Source organism: Hyla sarda, chromosome 5 (assembly GCF_029499605.1).
Source record: "Hyla sarda isolate aHylSar1 chromosome 5, aHylSar1.hap1, whole genome shotgun sequence".
In the NCBI taxonomy this organism is placed as follows: domain Eukaryota; kingdom Metazoa; phylum Chordata; class Amphibia; order Anura; family Hylidae; genus Hyla; species Hyla sarda.
Genome location: NC_079193.1, coordinates 271,159,471 through 271,179,549, shown reverse-complemented (window position 1 = coordinate 271,179,549; position 20,079 = coordinate 271,159,471). Strand labels below are relative to the sequence as shown.

The following is a 20,079-nucleotide window of genomic DNA, read 5'->3' as shown; positions in this document are numbered from 1 at the left end:
TGCGTACGACCATAGAGGCGAAGAAGAGAAGGACCGAAGGAGGATCGCAGGAGGATCGCGGGAGGACGCCGGGGAATGGTGAGTGACCGCCGGACATCCTTATGTCCCGAAAAGATTTTTCGGGACACAGGGATGTCCGGGATAGGATTAGGAATACTTCTTTTTATGTGCCCGGGCCGGCTCCCGTGTGTGGCTGCAGGCAGGGGCCGACCAGAGCATATAAAACCTAATACTGTAAACTAAAAACCAGGGGGCCTCCAGCTGTTGTGAAACTACAACTCCCAGCATGCCCGGACAGACTTTGCCGGTCCGGGCATGCTGGGAGTTGTAGTTTCACAACAGCTGGAGGCCCCCTGGTTTTTAGTATACAGTATTAGTTTTTATATGCTCTGGTCGGCCCCCGCCTGCAGCCACACACGGGAGCCGGCCCGGGCACATAAAAAGAAGTATTCCTAATCCTATCCCGGAGAGCGCAACCCCCCCCCCCCCCCCAGATGTTGTGGCCGGCCCCCCCTGCACCCCCCACGAGTGCCTCTGCCACTGGCAGTGTTTGTAACTTGTGCTGTGGGCGGGCAGGGGAGGTGGTCATTATCGGCACTTTTTTTGTTGTTTCGGCATTTTGCCGAAATAGCCATTTTCGGCCGATATGTATCGGCTGCCGATATATCGGTGCATCCCTAGTTATTACCATTCGTTTTTTTTATTATCTAAGGGTCGCACCAATATGAATTAGTGATAAATACTAGAATGTAAGATTAATTAATTGAACTGAGGTCAAAGACATAATTCTGGCAGTGGAAGGGGGGGGGGAGGGTATCCCAATTTCTCTTTTTATTATGTAGCATCTATTCTAACATAAATTTTATACAGGGATTGTGTGGTAAAATTATTTTTTACAAAGTTGGGGAGATGAGGGATAGAATTTGGAATATTATCTGAAGATAAGTATTAGAATTTGCCTTTGTGTAGATAACTGGATAGGGACTGGTCCTTATGAGGAGAAGTCTATCTATGACAGTTAGCTTTATATTGACACTGGCAATAATTATATTCCCAAATTTTAGAATTGTCAACAATTTGTTAGATAGAAAGGTTCCGGAGAATAGAACAATTGGAGAGCAAACAACTAAAAAGTTAAGAACTTTTGGACTGGCAATAAGGGATAGTGGTAGAATTGAAGTTTGGATATTTACAAATGAAAGAATAGTAGATGGTATTTAGGATCTCACAATGTTATAGAATATACCACAAAAGAAAAAGAGGCGAAGAAATTCTTGGACAATATTTATAGCAAAGAGTATTGTATGAAAAAATCTCCCGAATAGTAGAAAGAAATAGTTGCAAATTGTGGGTAAGATTGTTTGGAAGTATGGAAGGGAATATTGAGGGATGTAGACCGGTCATTTAATAAACTGATATACCTTATTCTTAGGTGTAGAACAGTCACACATTGTGCACAAGGCTTCATTTGTGCAAAAATGTACAAGAGAGTATACCACTCTTAAATTGGCGTAACCAGCATGAAAGAGGCATGGCCTAACACCATGTCACATTTGTTACACTATTTGATAGTAAGCTAGTGTATGTTGTAGCTGAAATCTAAAACATCTCAGAACTGGTGTAGATTTCAAAGTGCGGCTTATGGGACAGGCGCAGCAATGACCTGATTCAGTAAAAGTCTGGAGTCTCTAATAGATCGGCCACTGTAGCCCTACTAAAGGCAAATCATAAGTCATAAGTGCAAAAAGAATGTATTTGTTAACCTTTAAGAAAAGACTTCAGGGATGTTCTAAATACTTAGTTGGCCTCATTCCCCACACATTATATAAGACATGACAACAATTTATAGCATTAGAATCTCAAATAGCACATATGACCCCTTTCAACACACCCCAAAATGAATACAGACAAAGCCACAAAAATGTAATGCAGACCACACACCAAACACATCAATAACAAATACAGACCACAGATACATTGGATCTTAAAATTGGAATTATCATATAATGAACCATAACTGTTCCATTTTGACCATGCAAAAAATTAGGAGCTGGTGTCGACATCTACAAGATTACATAAACCTCCGCATGCAATGCAATCCCTCTGAGCCTGCACAGCTGCCATTACAAATGCTGCTTTTTAATGAAAAGTTTCTTCCTATGTCTTCTCCTTTTATAAGAGTCTAGATTATCTTACAGTTCTGTCTGGACAAGTACTAGACTGTACTTGTGTGGACTCCCATATGCTGGATAAAAACTATTTTACTATATAAATATATATATATATATATATCTAGAAACAATGTTAGCTTTTCCTTCAGAGTTTGAATATCTGGGATCAGTGTTTATGCAGTGTCAGGCATAGCAAGGTTTCATATGTATACTTACTGACAACAGAATGCCCCAGCAATCACAATATAGTATATGAAATATATGTTTGTTAAACATGTAACAGTAATAATTTCAGGGCAATATTTTTCTTAAACTCAACCACCTGCCCAGTTCTGCTTCTGTAATGACAGATCAGATGGCAATGGCAACTACTTGCCAACAGGGCTCTTGCTGGTTTTCTGCCATTAATGCAAAATTGCTCACTTTGGTACCTGATCACTCGTTCTCACTTGTCCATTATTCCTTTTTAAAATATGTTTTCACCTTTAATATGTGTTAGACATTTCCCCCACCTCATTTCTGGATTGTACAGACCCTTTCTTCCCCAGTTCTTCTGTGTGCAAGTCTACTACCTCTCCCACCCTCCTGTGTGGAAGACTAATCCCTCTTCAGACTTCCTGTGTTCCAGGCCACTTCTTTCCATCTCTTCTGTGTACCAGACTACTCAATCACCAGACTTCCCATACCCCAGATCACTCTCTCCCCAACCTTTCTGTGAACCAGACCCCTCCCTCCTATTAGAACACTCCCTCCCCAACCTTTCTGTGCACCAGACCCCTCCCTCCTATTAGAACACTCCCTCCCCAACCTTTCTGTGCACCAGACCCCTCCCTCCTATTAGAACACTCCCTCCCCAACCTTTCTGTGCACCAGACCCCTCCCTCCTATTAGAACACTCCCTCCCCAATCTTTCTGTGCACCAGACCCCTCCCTCCTATTAGAACACTCCCTCCCCAACCTTTCAGTGCACCAGACCACTCCCTCCTATTAGAACACTCCCTCTCCAATCTTTCTGTGCACCAGACCCCTCCCTCCTATTAGAACACTCCCTCCCCAACCTTTCTGTGCACCAGACCCCTCCCTCCTATTAGAACACTCCCTCCCCAACCTTTCTGTGCACCAGACCCCTCCCTCCTATTAGAACACTCCCTCCCCAACCTTTCTGTGCACCAGACCCCTCCCTCCTATTAGAACACTCCCTTCCCAACCTTTCTGTGCACCAGACCCCTCCCTCCTATTAGAACACTCCCTCCCCAACCTTTCTGTGCACCAGACCCCTCCCTCCTATTAGAACACTCCCTCCCCAACCTTTCTGTGCACCAGACCCCTCCCTCCTATTAGAACACTCCCTCCCCAACCTTTCTGTGCACCAGACCCCTTCCTCCTATTAGAACACTTCCTCCCCAACCTTTCTGTGCACCAGACCCCTCCCTCCTATTAGAACACTCCCTCCCCAATCTTTCTGTGCACCAGACCCCTCCCTCCTATTAGAACACTCCCTCCCCAACCTTTCTGTGCACCAGACCCCTTCCTCCTATTAGAACACTTCCTCCCCAACCTTTCTGTGCACCAGACCACTCCCTCCTATTAGAAAACTCCCTCCCCAACCTTTCTGTGTACCAGACCACTCCTTTCCAGACTTTCTGTACATCAGACCACTCCCTTTTAACCTTTTAAAGTTCTATACATCAGACCACTCCCTCCCCAACCTTCCTATACAACAGGCCACTCCTTCTCAGCCTTTCTGTGCACCAGACCATTCCTCCCCAAATTTTCTATACAATAGACACTCCCACCCCAACATTTCTGTGCAGCAGATTAATTGTTCCCCTGGCTGTCTGTACACCAGACCTTTTTGTACACCAGGGCTCTTCTTCCCTAGCTCTCTAATGTGTCAACCTACTCAGCCCTCAGCTGTCCTATATGTCAGACCGTCAGACCCATCAGTATGTGCGGCAGCATCGTCCCTTTCCAGCTCTGTACAACTAGACAACACTTTTCCCAGGTTTACTTTGTTACTTTTACCACAGTTGTCAGGGACACCAAACCCTCTGTAACAAGGGGGGGTTGACTTCAGTCTACTCCTACAGCCATTATTAGTATTACAAATTAGCTCTTTGTAATGTACACTGAATGTTAATCTGACATGATAGAGTTTGTTCCCCAGCAGGTAAAATTGTTAAATGTATGCTTTTAGTTATTGCTAAGTGCTTGAAGAAGCCTCTCCCTCCCTCTGAGGCTGATTTATTGGCTTGTATACGCGAGACTGGTCTTGGGAATCTCTCATGGCCTCTTTAAACAACTCTATTCCTTTGTTTCTCTCTGGGAACCATGGGACCGTTTCTCTGACCGACAGCCTCCTTGATTTCCTCTGCTTCTATTTTCCTTATTCCCTTCCTCCTTCTTTCTTCCATTTTTCCCCTACCGATTCTGTGTATTGTCTTTTTGTTGGTTGTTGTGGTCCCCTTTTTTGTTCCCGTCCCCTCTTCTCCCTCTCTTCTCCTTTGTTTGTGGCCCTTTGGGCCTGTATGCCAATATCCGCTTCTGGGTTGTTGAATTCCTGCTAATGTTTTTAGTAGAATTGGTGTTATGACCTTACAGTGCCCTTACCCCTGTATTTGGGCTTTACTTTGTTTTGATTTATTTATGCTGGCCTTATATGGTTAAACTTGTGCTCTTTTCTGTATTGTTTCACCAATTGTAGCTGGGTCTCCGACCCTTCCTGCTGTTATTTTCATGTCACTATTTTTGTTTGTTCTGTAAACGTTAAAACCACTTAATAAAAGTTACATAAACAAAACAAAAAATGTCTGCTTTTAGATTTACTTTGTATGTTGGACACATAGTTATTATGCTTGAATATGCTTCTCTTGATCAGTTTGTAGATATGAGGTCCTGGATACTTGAAACATCAGACCAGACCAGAGTAGATGTCACCTTTAATCCAGGAAGTAACAGTGTGGTAGCGGATGTGCAAGAATTACCCCTGTCAGTTCATAGTTTGCACTGGGCGGCTCCTGCATCATTCTTGGGAGAGAGGGTAAGTAAAATAACAAAAAAATGTAATACAGCAAAAGGCATGTAATGGATGTGCACTATGTGTGTGGTTACACGTCCCCAGCACAGTCTCTATAGTTCCCCCATTCCAAATCATATGCTGATAAAATGTTAATATGTATTTACCTGGGTCCAGATTTCTACATATGGAGGCTATCTGACTTACCAGCTGAAGTCCTTTGGCTTACCAAGTGAAGGCATGGTCCTATTAGACAAGAGGCCAGATGTTCTGCTAACAGTAAGTAGGCTCCAAATTACAATTTGTAAAGTAAAAGTCAGGAGACATATTTTCATCTAAATGTATAATTATGATGTAATACTGTATCAGTATATTAAAGCCTTGCTGATGTGTTCTTGTGTATCATGAGACACAAAATGATATGTTGTTTGGGAAAGTGATGATTTTCTGTTTCAGTGGTTGCTGTTAGCTGTGTGTTGGGTATGTGGATGTGAACGCTCTGCTATTAGCGGCCAGGGGCTGTCAGACACTATTGTGGAGGTTACATTCTAAGCATTCTTTCTAAGCCATGTTCTCATGCAATTTTACACTTCATTAACCTTGACCGGGACAATTGTAGGTTACAGTGCAGACTGCTTGAGCTGTAAGGATCAGTGTACAAGTGACCCACACAACCATAGAGAAACAGGACACGGTAAAGTGCTGAGAAATTGTGGTCACCTGCTGCAACTGGTTGAGTTCAGTCCTGAAAATCTTTGTTGACTAATCTTGGGTGACTGAGGATATTATGCAAGACTGTGTTGAATCTCTCACTTCTTTCCTTTACTGAGGGGATGATCACATTCCTGTATACTTTTAAAGGGGCAGAAAAAGTAAAAAAATAAGGCACTTATTACTAGTAATACAGAACATGCATGGGTGTTAAATGCCTTATTAGGTTAGGGCTTTAATGAGATTTTTTATGGTTCACAATCTGAATGCATCACTTAGATTAAAAATCTTACATTTTGGATAGTGCATTGGGCAGTTTTATAGGGTAACAGTATGCAGCCATCGACCACCGCATGCAAGCTCTTACATGGTGCCATACCCAAAAATTAGCTACTCTTGTCCTCTGTTTTGATTACTCTATAGTATTTAATGTGCATAATGTGAGTGAGCAGTGTGAGCATGCTACTGCTGGCTTATTTGAGATGCACAGCAAAATAGGCCCCCTACTCCTCAAGGCTTGGACATGGTTGAATCCCCTGCAATCATTTAACACCTGAAGTTGCTGCTGCAGTATGTCTACACTTACCCATCTGCTGTGATAAAAATTCATCTGTGCTAGGACCTTGTGTACATGCACCATCACCATTAACGGCAATGCTGTCAAGGCGGATTTCCGTCAAAAGAATTAACAATGTGTTCATTCATTCGCTGGATTCATTCCAGAATTTGAATTTCCACCGCAGATATTCTGCACTGTGCGTGGTGCAGCAGAATCCCATTAAAGGGGTACTCTGCTGCTCAGCATTTGGAACAAACTGTTCCGAACGCTGGAGCCGGTGCCGGGAGCTCATGACGTCATAGCCCTGCCCCCTCATGACGTCACGTTCCGCCCCCTCAATGCAAGTCCATGGGAGGGGGCCCCCTCCTATAGACTTGCATTGAGGGGGCGGGGCATAACGGGGTGGGTGAGGGGGCGTGGCTATGATGTCACAAGCTCCCTTCACTGGCTCCAGTGTTTGGAACAGTTTGTTCCAAACACTGAGCAGCAGAGTACCCCTTTAAAGACAATGGGAGTCTGCTGCTCCGGAATTTATGACAGAATATCTGATCATTCCGCAGTGGAAAACAGTCAGGCATGGCCTTATGAGGCATGAAACAATGAACCTGCTATTTGAATCTAGATCATTCCCCACCTGCAAAGTGACAATATCATTTATAGTCATTTTACTTATTTAGTTGAACTGGTATGTGTTTAATGTTTAGAATTACTGTATATATGTTTAATAAAAGAATGTGTATTTTACTAGGGCAGACAAATGACGGTCGTTTATGTGGATCCTAACAATCCTCTGCCAGACAGACAATACTATGGACGTGTTCAGCTAGTAGAGGTAGGATGGTATTTATGTGTATACTATATGTATTTTCTCCATTTATAGGGTCACTTTTAAATAAGGAATTTGAAAATAAGCTAAATTGCCTAACCCTTTCATCAGATGTGGAAAATGTCTGGTTTAGGATGTATATGTTACACAGGTAAGAACTTGCACTGGGTATTTTCTGCTACTGATTTCTTAATATGCTTGAAAAACATGATGAGTATGTTGCAATATATAAGATATTGTAACATGATGTGAGCTGCATCAGAAAAACGCCAATGAAGCAATAGAGTGAATTCAGTTCTCTATTATTAAAGGGAATTGTTGGATAACTGTTAAAAGGGTACTCCACCCCTAGACATCTTATCCCCTGTCCAAGGATAGGGGATAAGATTTCTGATCACAGGGGTCCCACTGCTGGGGACCCCCGCAATCTCTCCTGCAGCCCCCCGACTCATCAGCTCTCGACTGATGACAGGGGTCGGCGGTTCGTGATATCATGACTCCGCCCCTTGTGACGGCATGCCCCGCCCCTTAATGCAAGTCTATGGGAGGGGGAGTGGCACCAGTCACGCCCCCTCCCATAGACATGCATTAAGGGGACGGGGTGTGACGCCATGAGGGGGCGGAGCCATGGTGTCACAAACCTCCGCTCCCTGTATCATGAGTCATCAGCCACAGAGCAAACGTAGCTCTGGAGAACTGATGACATGGGGGCTGCAGGAGAGATCGCGGGGGTCCCCAGCAGCGGGACCCCTGTGATCAGACATCTAATCCCCTATCCTTGGAAAAGGGATAAGCTATCTAGGGGCGGAGTACCCCTTTAAGGTATAAAAGTAGACTGTAGCTGAGGGTGGTTGCAAAACTTATATGTTCACTTTTTTTCTCAGCCAAGGGTTAAGGAGATGGGGCTGAGCTGCTCAAGTGTCACAGCCTAGTATTCTTCCTTGTTTGCCTGACCTTCCGACCCCTCCTTGATAGACATAAAGAGCCTTCTATAGCAATTAAGCAGCAGCTAAATGATGGTGAGCAAGAAGGCATGCCAGACTGCAGCATATGAGCATCTTGGCTCTGCCTTCTTGACACTTGAGAATTAAAACAGCAATTTTATACATTTGGAAACAACCATCAGCACCATCCGCAGGATAGGGGATAAGTGTCTGCTCACATGGGGGTTCGGTCACTGGGACCCCCCGTGATCTCCTGTATGGGGCCCAAGGCTCTCCCCATGCAATTAGGTGTGTTGGCCACAGCATGATGCCGCAGCCAACACGCCCCCTCCATGTATCTGTATGGGAGAGGCGGAGATGCAGCGTTCTTGCATTCCCACCTCTCCCATAGAGCTGAATAGAGGAGGCGTGTCTGTCGACCTCTTATTGTTGCGCCAATGCCCGGTCCCTCCGCGATCAGACATTTATCCCCTATCCTACGGATAGGGGATAAGAGTTCTATGGCTGCAGTACTCCTTTAATTATAGTAATTATGTCGGCCCACAGCAAGCCCATCCTCTTCTGCTATGTCACATCCCCTTTGGTAACAAAGCCTTAAAAGCTGAAAAATCACAGGTTTTCATGCAAAATGATGTGTGTGACAACATTTTTAACTTTTTTTCTGCCAGAAGTACTTTTATAGTTTTAATACAGCTCTGGCTGGAAGTCTCATAGTCAACGGATCACTAATTGGAAACCTACAGCTAAATCTCCCTCCTCTCTTCCCATATCTGGTTTCTTATATAATGTTTTTCAATAGAAGAATATTCGGGGACTGGTGAGGTTTCTGAAGATTTACAGAGAGCCTGTAGGTAAAGAAAAGGGAACTACAGGGTGCCTGGAAGTAGAAAAATGTATAAACATTGCTCTAATAATAAATATATAAAAGTATCAATGCTCCACCAATCTATAACCTAAAATGTACTGTTTCACTAGCTAGAAAGGTAAAAATGTTGTCTTCAGATTTCCAAATGAGAAGTCTAAAATATTCTGAAAAATCTTTGTACATTCATATATTAAAATGTTTTGGATACAGCTTTTGGTTTGTATTTATTTTAGTTCCCAAATGTAAGTGCAATGTGTACGACAAGTGAATTGATTTGCTTAGTTGCAGTTCTTTCCATAGAGGGTAGGCTGGCATTGTCTTATGAAACCCAGGGAATACCAGACACAATGCATGCAGCTGTTATGTACATAATATGACAATGAGAATGTTTTCTTTGGAAGTCAAGTACAAATTCCGTTTCTTTTATTGTAGACAATTTGGACTATTGAGATTTTTCATTTGGCATGTAGGAAAGAAATGTGTATTGTTATCCAGTAGTTCAATCTTCTGACTAACCATTCAGTCACATGATATCATATAAGTATAGTCTAAGGGAGGGGATCCCCATCAGTGCCCCGAATAAAGCTGTGTGGACACTTTGCTCTGATTTCATTTTTTTGTATGGCCTTGCAAGTAAAAAAAAAATCAATTAAAAAAATTTTCAATTTACCTTTTACAATTTTATATCATAAGTGTTTCAAAGTACAATAGTGGTTGATTTTTATAGCATTGAATCTGAGTCTTTAACCATAATACTTTAGAGCATGTAAGTCAGCTTGCCATATAAGAGCTGCCTAAGGCAAAACATGTTACATAAGGACTAAACAATGGATTTATTTGTAATCTATTTTTTTTCAGGATGTGCAGGAATCTGCTATCATGCAATAAAAGGCTAGGTTCGCTCTATTGTCCTATTTGCCATTGTTCTGCATGCAATAAAAGGCTAGGTTCACTCTATTGTCCTATTTGCCATTGTTCTGCATGCAATAAAAGGCTAGGTTCACTCTATTGTCATATTTGCCATTGTTCTGCATGCAATAAAAGGCTAGGTTCACTCTATTGTCATATTTGCCATTGTTCTGCATGAGAACTATGAAAGATACAGTGCTGCTGGATATAGTGCCCATCAGACACCATTGAGTTTAGTGGGGTCCATTGGGTTTCCATCATGACATTTACCAAACAAAATAATGCTGCTTTATTTTGTCCTGTATTTTTAATGGAATCGGTGGTGGAAACACTTAATTGGGCCTTAAATTCAAATGTGAATAAAGCCTTACTGTATGGGCAAAATAATGTGAATGCCTAGATAAATTTGATGGATATCCTATTCTAAAATTATAAAATATGGAGCGGGGTTCCCTTTTGCAGTTAAAACCTACACTCTTCAACATTTTATCATGATCTCTTAGGGTAGGGTCACACATGCCGTATTTTGCTGCGTATTTTTAAAGCGCGGCCCGAGACATTACATCACTAGTCAGGTGATAACAGGGAGGACACTGGTCTATTGTATGGAAGGGAGTTCAGGTGTGTTTGAATGGGTGGGGTGGCTGATGTGAGGGAGGGAGAAAAATGATCTCACACTTACAAACAAGGAATCATGGGAAATAGCTATTTCACAAACAGATAGCCATAGCATTATGGTAATCTCACAACATAGCCATTTAGCTTAGATCTTTCCTAAGCATGTCCATTGCTGTCTGGCAGGTAAGTGGAGAGTTGTCTATAGTGCGACTGTGTTACTGTCTCCACATACTTGCAAGCACTGATGGAAATGGTAAATGATGTAGAAATGCAGGAATAGTAATTGTACTGTATCAGTGATAATAGAATTAAAGGGCTCATGTGTTTCTATTATTCTGTTATTGTTTAGAGCAATTTCCGACATGCAAGCAGCAACAACCTGGTGTCTCGAGAAGAACTCATGATGATCTTGTCCAGACTGGAAAGTCTGCACATCCGAGCCTTGTACTTTTCTGAGACTCAGCGCCTCACCCTTGGGGAGGTTGGGTTAGAGGATGTCACCATCTCAGGAAGTGGGCGTGTAGCACTGAACGTTGAGATATGTGCCTGCCCACCTGAATACACAGGTGATTCATGCCAGGTATGGTTTAATATTGTCTGGATTCTTATCTAATGATATTATCCTATTGGCACCCAAATAATCTAATCTATGTCAGGTTACTGATTTCATAGTGGTGTTTTCCTGTTCCATCATTACTGCCTCCAGTGATCTGAATGGGATTTCCAGGTCATCATCTGTTCCTATAGGCAACGTGTGTATTAGTTTTATATTGAAACATGGGTGGTATGGACAGTGTCAGAATCCAGAATGCATGAGAGACGTAAAGGGGTCTAAACAACCACATTTAGAACACAAGCCTTTTAGGGTAGTGTCACATGTGCTGTATTTTGCTGTGTATTTGCTGCTGCGTATTTTCCTACCCATTGAAGTTAATGGATAACAAAATATGCAGCTGATTTTACTTGATACCTATTGACTTCAATGGGTAGGAAAATATGCAGCAGCAAATATGCAGCAAAACACAGCTAATGGGACCCTACCCTTAGGATGTATATAACTTAGAACACATATATCTGTTGGTAATCACAAATGGGGGTACACACACAGGTTTGGGACTTTATATCATTGATCCAGCAGAACAGAACCTTTATGAATGCACATAAAATGTATTGAGTATGTTATAACCTTTTTTGTGCAAAATAATTTTTCATTGAAAATGTTTAAAATGTAATGTATACAATGATCTGATATATATTTCTAGTGATGTGAAGAAAATCTAGGATTATTACTGAAATGGAAAATGACACAATCTTGGCCTCTTTCTTAAGTGGTAAATAAAGCTGGGAGTGGGATATGGGTGTGCCTCTTCAAATTCTTTAAGAAGACAAGTACAAACCTTGACAGTCCTACCTTTGGACCTGCAGCATGAGAGCGAGCGACACTATTCATATAGAACATAATGTAAAGCACTGCAGCCTTATGCTCCTAGGGCCATGTATGTGATGTAAAGAAAATGATTGCACTCATATTCTATATGGTCTACACTTGTTTTAGAAACTTACATGGTTTTTGAAGGTAAAACATGTCAATAACATGGTAAAAATGTTTTATGGTACAAAAGTTGGCACCAGCTTACAAAGTCCAGTGCTCCTTGAGACCTCATAGCAGCTTCCCTGAAAACGTACTCTTCCTATCCAGAAAGAGATTAACCTAAGAAAAAGGAAGCATAGTCAGTCTATGTATTAGAATAGCAATCTGGGTAACATATGCTGCTTAAAGTGAAGCGGATGCGTGCAACAGACTTTCTCTGAGTTGTACAGAGCTGTAATACAAACGTCAGCCTTATTGGAAAACCATGGTTTGCTGTAGATAAGTAGAGCTTCTCTACAAAGGCACATGGAGTTGTGGTCTAGGACAATGATTGGTAGCCCAGGGCAGTGAAGGGTTAATGCTTCCTTGGATATTTATGGTATTAAAGGTATTAAATCAGGATCCCTGGTGATCTACATAGAAACACCTTTAGGGCCAGTAGTGGAGTTACTCTTAAAATCCCTGGTGGTCTAGGGCAGAGAAGCAGTTAGTATTTGACCCTTGGTGTGCTAGGCAGTCAACTGGTTAACTTTAAGAAGGCATAAGACGGGTTAATGCTGTATACCAGAGGAGCAGTGGGTTTTTTACCTCTCTGGGTTCCAGTTTTCACCTTGCTGTGCTGGGCTGAGTACTGGTGCAGCACCTTATCTCCTCTGTGCACTGATCATAGATATCCCAGTTCTATTTATGATCATGCAGAGCGATTCATGAGTGCTCTGCCCAATCATTAAAGGGGTATTCCAGACCAAAACTTTTTTTATATATCAACTGGCTCCGGAAAGTTAAACAGATTTGTAAATTACTTCTATTAAAAAATCTTAATCCTTCCAATAGTTATTAGCTTCTGAAGTTGAGTTGCTGTTTTCTGTCTAACTGCTCTCTGATGACTCACGTCCCGGGAGCTGTCCAGCTCCTATGGGGATATTCTCCCATCATGCACAGCTCCTGTAACGTGACATCATCATTGAGCAGTTAGACAGAAAACTTCAGAAGCTAATAACTATTGGAAGGATTAAGATTTTTTAATAGAAGTAATATACAAATCTGTTTAACTTTCCAGAGCCAGTTGATATATAAAAAAAAGTTTTTGCCTGGAATACCCCTTTAAGAGGAAAGCTCACAGAGTATCTGAAGCAGCAGACCTTTCCTGGGCAAAGTTGGCTAATGACCAGCAGTGTCATGCTGCTTAGAGTGAACAGTAACCCATACTACTCATGCTTTTTAACCCCTTAAGGACTCAGCCCATTTTGGCCTTAAGGACTCAGACAATTAAATTTTTACGTTTTCGTTTTTTCCTCCTCGCCTTCTAAAAATCATAACTCTTTTATATTTTCATCGCCAGACTAGTATGAGGGCTTGTTTTTTGCGTGACCAGTTGTCCTTTGTAATGACATCACTCATTATATCATAAAATGTATGGCGCAACCAAAAAACACTATTTTTTGTGGGGAAATGAAAAAGAAAAACGCAATTTTGCTAATTTTGGAAGGTTTTGTTTTCACGTCGTACAATTTACGGTAAAAATGACATGTGTTCTTTATTCTGAGGGTCAATACGATTAAAATGATACCCATTATTACATACTTTTATATTATTGTTGTGCTTAAAAAAAATCACAAACTTTTTAACCAAATTAGTACCTTTATAATCCCTTTATTTTGATGACATATAACTTTTTCATTTTTCCGTATAAGCAGCGGTATGAGGGCTAGTTTTTTGTGCCATGATCAGTACTTTTTTTTGATACCACATTTGCATATAAAAAAACTTTTAATAAATTTGTTATAATTTTTTTTAAATAAAATGTATTAAAAAAGTAGCAATTTTTGACTTTTTTTTTTTTTTTTTTACTTTCACGCCGTTCACCGTACGGGATCATTAACATTTTATTTTAATAGTTCGGACATTTACGCACGCGGCGATACCAAATATGTGTATTAAATTTCTTTTTTACGCTTTTTGGGGGTAAAATAGGAAAAAACGGACGTTTTACTTTTTTATTGGGGGAGGGGATTTTTCACTTTTTTTTTACTTTTACTTTAACATTTTTTTACATTTTTTTTTACACTTGAATAGTCCCCATAGGGGACTATTCATAGCAATACCTTGATTGCTAATACTGATCTGTTCTATGTATAGGACATAGAACAGATCAGTGTTATCGGCTATCTTCTGTTCTGGTCTGCTCGATCTCAGACCAGAGCAGAAGACGCCGGGAGCCGGACAGAGGCAGGTGAGGGGACCTCCGTGCGGCGTTATGAATGATCGGATCCCCGCAGTAGCGCTGCGGGCAATCCGATCATTCATTGAAATCGCGTACTGCCGCAGATGCCGGGATCTGTATTGATCCTGGCATCTGAGGAGTTAATGGCGGACGCCCGCGAGATCGCGGGCGTCGGCCATTGCCGGCGGGTCCCTGGCTGCGATCAGCAGCCGGGATCAGCCGCGGATGACACAGGCATCGCTCCGATGCCCGCGGTTATGCACAGGACGTAAATGTACGTCCTGGTGCGTTAAGTACCACCGCACCAGGACGTACATTTACGTCCTGCGTCCTTAACAGGATTTTAACAGGATTTTTATTGATGACGAACCTTAATGGCCACTAACACGTTTATGGCTTATCCAAAGGAAATGCTCTATAAGGATGAGTTTACACAGAGTATTTTGGTCAGCATTTTGGATACTCTTCTTAGCCCAGATAGTTTTTTAATCAGTATTTTTAACCAAAACCAGGAATGATTCTAAAACACGGAAAGTTGAAAATCTTTATAAAATAGTTTTTTCTGTATCTGTTATACTCCTGGATTTAGCTAAAAAAATGAGTGCTGCTGACTGACAGGGTTCTACTTAAAGTAAAAATGCAGCAGAAATCTTTTAAGTCCCCCTGTGCCCGGGCTGCAAAAAAAAAACTTTAACTCACCTTCCTACATCCATCCCCCGACACCCCCCCCCCCCCCCCATTGCACCGGTATCGGCGTTCCTTTCCTCCAGCGCTGCTCGGCTCCGTGCTTCTTAGGCATGAAACGTCACACTGCGGTCAGCATATCGATGGCCGCAGCGATGTCCTGCCTCGGCTGATGATAGGCTGAGCGCGCTGTCATGTAAGGAGCTTGGGCCGGCCGAGGCGGGACATCACTGCGGCCGGCAATATGCTAATCGCAGTGTGACGTTTCGAGCCTAAGAAGCAAGGAGCCAAGCAGCGCCGGAGGAACGGGACACAGGGGGACTTAAAAGATTTCTGCCTTATTTCTCCTTTAGCACGTTCGACCCAGACAACATTTTCTTTTAAAGAAATGCAGATGTAGTGTACAGCTATTCTAGTAATGCAATACTGGAGGTTGTACAGGAGTCCCCCAAGCATTTACCATCTATGAGCATGTGTCAGATGCTTCCATTTAAAGTGTCCACCTGCAGCACTTAAAGGGACCTGTGGTCAACCCCATAACATAGCTTAAGGTGCCCTGATCACACACCTTTTTACAGTTTCTTGATAAGCCCATTAATAACGGTTGAAAAATTGTCTGATGGGCGTAGACAGGGAATCAGTCAGATGGGCATAGACTTAATAATGTTAATAATGTAAGTGACTATTAGGTGATTGGTGGGGTTATATATTTAGGGGCACATATGGCTAATACACACCCCCTGACTGTATAATCCTGCCCATTACCTGTTAGCTCATCTGACTGATTCCCTGCATTGTCAGAAAAACTATAAAGACTCATGTCTTGGGAATGGAAGGGCCTATCAAAAAACTGTAAAAAGGTGTGTGGCCAGGCCACCCTAAGCAATTTAATGATAATGTATTCTCATCTTTATAGGGGAAGTTGGCCACACATCCTCTTTAAAGTGTTGTTTCTGGTAATTTTTGAGGATAACTTGTCATGTGTCTGTTCATGAGAAATAGCACTATATTTAGCCATGATATAACTTGACTGACTAGCTGCTATTATCCCATACACTGCACAAATAAGAGGAGACCCTGCTCACCTTTATTTGTATACAGGATAAGTAGCAGCAACATGGGGGCATTATAGAGTTGTACTAAGTAATATACCGTAAGTTGTGAAACTGGGGGAGATGTATTACTCTACAAGCTCCTGCAGCTTCTGTGTCTTGCTACCTCTGTCTTTCTCCAACACTCTGCCCCCCCCCCCCTCCATAGACCTCTATTGACATCTGCAACCTGACTTATTAGTAGATTAGTCTCATGTTCACATGCAGTGTAACAGATTCTAGGCATGCTATTAATTTCAGAATCCACAGCAAGCCTTACCTGGGCCACAGATTCTCCCAATTGCAATGCAGAAGATTAAAGGGGTATTCCGGGCAAAAACATTTTATCCCCTATCCAAAGGATAGGGGATAAGATGTCTGATCACGGGAGGCTTGCCGCTGGGACCCCCCCCCCCCCCCCCCATGATCTCCCTGCAGCACCCGCATTCTATGCGGGAGATGCGTCTGAAATGTCGGAGACCTCCGGGTTTCCGGGACTGGGGACGTGACGTCACGCCACGTCCCATAGACATGAATGGAGGGAGCGTGGCGTGACGTCACGTCCCCAGTCCTGGAAACCCGGAGGTCTCCGAAACTGAAGACGCAGCTCCCGCATGGAATGCGGGTGCTGCAGGGAGATCGCCGGGGGTTCCAGCGGCAAGCCCCCACGATCAGACATCTTGACCCCTATCCTTTGGATAGGGGATAAAATGTTTTTGCCCGGAATACCCCTTTAAATCTGCATCCAGTCCATATCAAAAGTCACTACAAAAGCTTCAGAAGTCGATTTCATCTCTAATATTACCAATAATGATAGTATATATTATGTATATTTACCCCAGCCATTAAAAAGAGACCACAGTACTAGATCTTTGAGTTGTTTCTCTGTTTCTAGAAAAGCTGGGTGACAACCTAACTTTTCCGAATTACTTGATGGAGATTTGCATTAGCTCTAGAAAGCTAAATGACCGTCTTTGTAAGATCAATCATGTTTACACCTGCCTGTGATTTTTGGATACATTCGACCAAAGACAACAATGCCCCCTGCTTTCCATATACTCCGTACCAGCTTCATCTGATCATTTAACTTTCCACAGAATTGAACAGGTTAATCAGAAATACTAATACTGTCAAATGAGGAATATCCCGGTTTGCTGCAAGTAGGGACTTGCTTCTTTAAATGCTGTAAGCGGCTCTTCCATAACAGTGCTATGCGGAAAATATGTAGCCCAAAGGAAGCTGTGGCACCTCTGACTGATACATCACACATACATCCTATTTGTCCGCAGCATTACTCAGGCTGAGATTTACCGTACTAGTGGTCTAGAAACGTCTGACTTTCTCAGGGTGGAGGCGAGGTGTTATCAGACACACCTTAGATACGCTACAATATTCTAAACTGTCAGCCCTTGGGGGCCACTCATATTTATTACTCAATATGACTCAGAATGGTTTGAGAGGTGGGGCATAGTTCAGCACCATGTGTGCCTTGTAACAGGCGGGGATACCTGAGTCAGAAGGCTGCAGTATAAGAACGATCTGACAAGGTGGATGACAGATTTGTAAAGTGCGCCGTGAAGAATGGGGGCTTAATAATAATATACAGAGGATATACCCTGAAGTTCATTTCCGACAGCGTGCAAGGAGCTTTAATATAACTTAACATGATTCTTCTGGTAACCTTGGTGACGGGCCTGGTGGTATGTGGGGCACTGGGCACACAGCAGAGGGTAGAGTTCCTGCAGATGCCCCTTAGCATCAATCCACAACAGAATATCTTGGATGGACGAGCAAACAATGTGAGTAAATGGAACAATCAGAAAAGAAAGTGATCACAAAAATGTATTCTTCTCTATGATGATGATGAGAATTATTAATGTATTGACTAAGAATACCTGTACAAGTGGTCCCTCAACATACGATGGTGATCCGTTCCAAATGGACCATCGTATGTTGAAACCATCGTATGTTGAGGCATCCGTGCAATGTAAAGTATAGGACAGTGGTCTACAACCTGTGGACCTCCAGATGTTGCAAAACTACCACACCCAGCATGCCCGGACAGCCAACGGCTGTCCGGGCATGCTGGGAGTTGTAGTTTTGCAACATCTGGAGGTCCGCAGGTTGAAGACTACTGGTATAGGAAGTTGTACTCACCTGTCCCCGCCGCTCCGGACCGTCACCGCTTGTCACCGCTGCCCTGGATGTCGCCGTCCATCGCTGTTGCCGCGTCCCCGAGATGTCCCCGACGCTCCGGCAAGGCCTTTGCTTCCCCGGCATCCTCGCTCTCCATCGCCGCCATCACGTCGCTACACACGCCGCTCCTATGGGATGGCGTGCGCGCGACGTGATGACGACGATGGAGAGCGCCAACGATGCAGGTGATCCCGAAGAGGAGGCGCCGGAACCCCGAGGACAGGTAAGTGATCGTCAGCGGACCATACGGGGCACCGTAAACGGCTATCCGGCTGCAGCTGAAGCAGTCTGCGCTGCCGAATAGCCGTTTATGCGATGACCCCACATACAAAAGCATCGTATGTTGATGCTGCCTTCAACATGTGATGGCTTCTGAGAGGCCGTTTTATGTTGAAATTATCGTATGTCGGGGCCATCGTAGGTCGGGGGGATCACTGTATTAATATTAATTAATTCAGTGCTGCAGGAAACAATATATACACTCGTATCAGTGCACAACATATTTTATTTTATGCCTCTAGGAAATATGTGCAGCCGATATAGACTCTGACTCTTCTATTAGATATTATTACTCTATTGTTAAATGTTATTAACCGCGTTTGCTTATTTCGCAAATAGAATTATATGATAGCTGTGGGTGCGTAAACAGTGTAACCCAGTAAAACTGTAGTCTAAAGGTTCTTTGTTTATGACTGTCTTTAACAGTGTTGGATTGATATTATTTGCTTCCTTAATAATAGACAACGTATATCTAAATATCTGTAATGTTCAGTTTTGTTAGTGATATTTCATGAGCTGAGTCTGTCAGGGCCTGTAGACCCCACCGGCAAGTGAGTGCTTGTTCTCTGGATGGCTCCATTCATTTCAGCAGTGTTCTTGTATTGTAAGAAAGCACCTGGATTAACAGTATTATATATGTGTGTGTATATATATATATATATATATATATATATATATATTATGAGGCCTTCATTCACTGCTAGAGAGATCATCCCAGTGACTAGTGTTACTTATTTTGTCTTATAAATTACTACCATTGGCTAAAATACAAAGGAAGCATTTATCAGAATCAAGGGTACATGTTAGGTTGTCTTCTGTGGATAAATCCAGCTTGAAAACTAAAGGAGGCTAAGGGTATGTTCACACTGATGAAATTTAGCTAGGATCCTTATTGGATTACATCAGTGAATCTGCACCGTTCTGAATGATCCGGTTTTGCAAACTTCAAATGGTTATGTACAATGGACGTAGCCATTTTTATTGTGGATCCATGAAGCAAATGTAAACCAGGAGTATCCCATGGCTGGGGAACAGCTGTATACAGTTGTTCATATTCCATTCATGTTGCTCTGATGGGGTCGTACATAAGCTTATAAAACTAGCCAGGTGGCATGTTATGTCTCAACATTTACCCAAAACAGGGGTTAAAGAAGCACTTTGGGAATCATTTTTCTATTTCCCTCACTCTGCTACACACAGCCCAGAGCAGTTCAGTGTAAGATGAGCTATGATTGGATAAGGCTGCACACACACCCCTCAGCACTCCAGACTGCATTTCCTGATTTTGGACTTCTGCCAGGCCAGCAGGAGTAGGGAGACACCTAATGGCAGCTTTTTAAAACACAAATAAAACATAGAAAACTTCATTTTAATTTTTTTTTATCAAAGTACATT

General features: G+C 42.6%; 1 protein-coding gene across 2 annotated transcripts in view; it reads left to right on the top strand.

Annotated features, from left to right (window-relative positions):
- Window positions 1-20,079, top strand: part of LAMA3 (laminin subunit alpha 3) — a 241,209-nt gene that overhangs the window by 148,880 nt on the left and 72,250 nt on the right. For both annotated transcript variants that reach the window (XM_056521739.1, XM_056521738.1), the window contains exons 37-40: window positions 5,050-5,211; window positions 5,365-5,466; window positions 7,206-7,289; window positions 10,969-11,199. In XM_056521739.1, the coding sequence (XP_056377714.1) occupies window positions 5,050-5,211; window positions 5,365-5,466; window positions 7,206-7,289; window positions 10,969-11,199 (579 nt within the window). The remainder of the gene's footprint in view (window positions 1-5,049; window positions 5,212-5,364; window positions 5,467-7,205; window positions 7,290-10,968; window positions 11,200-20,079) is intronic.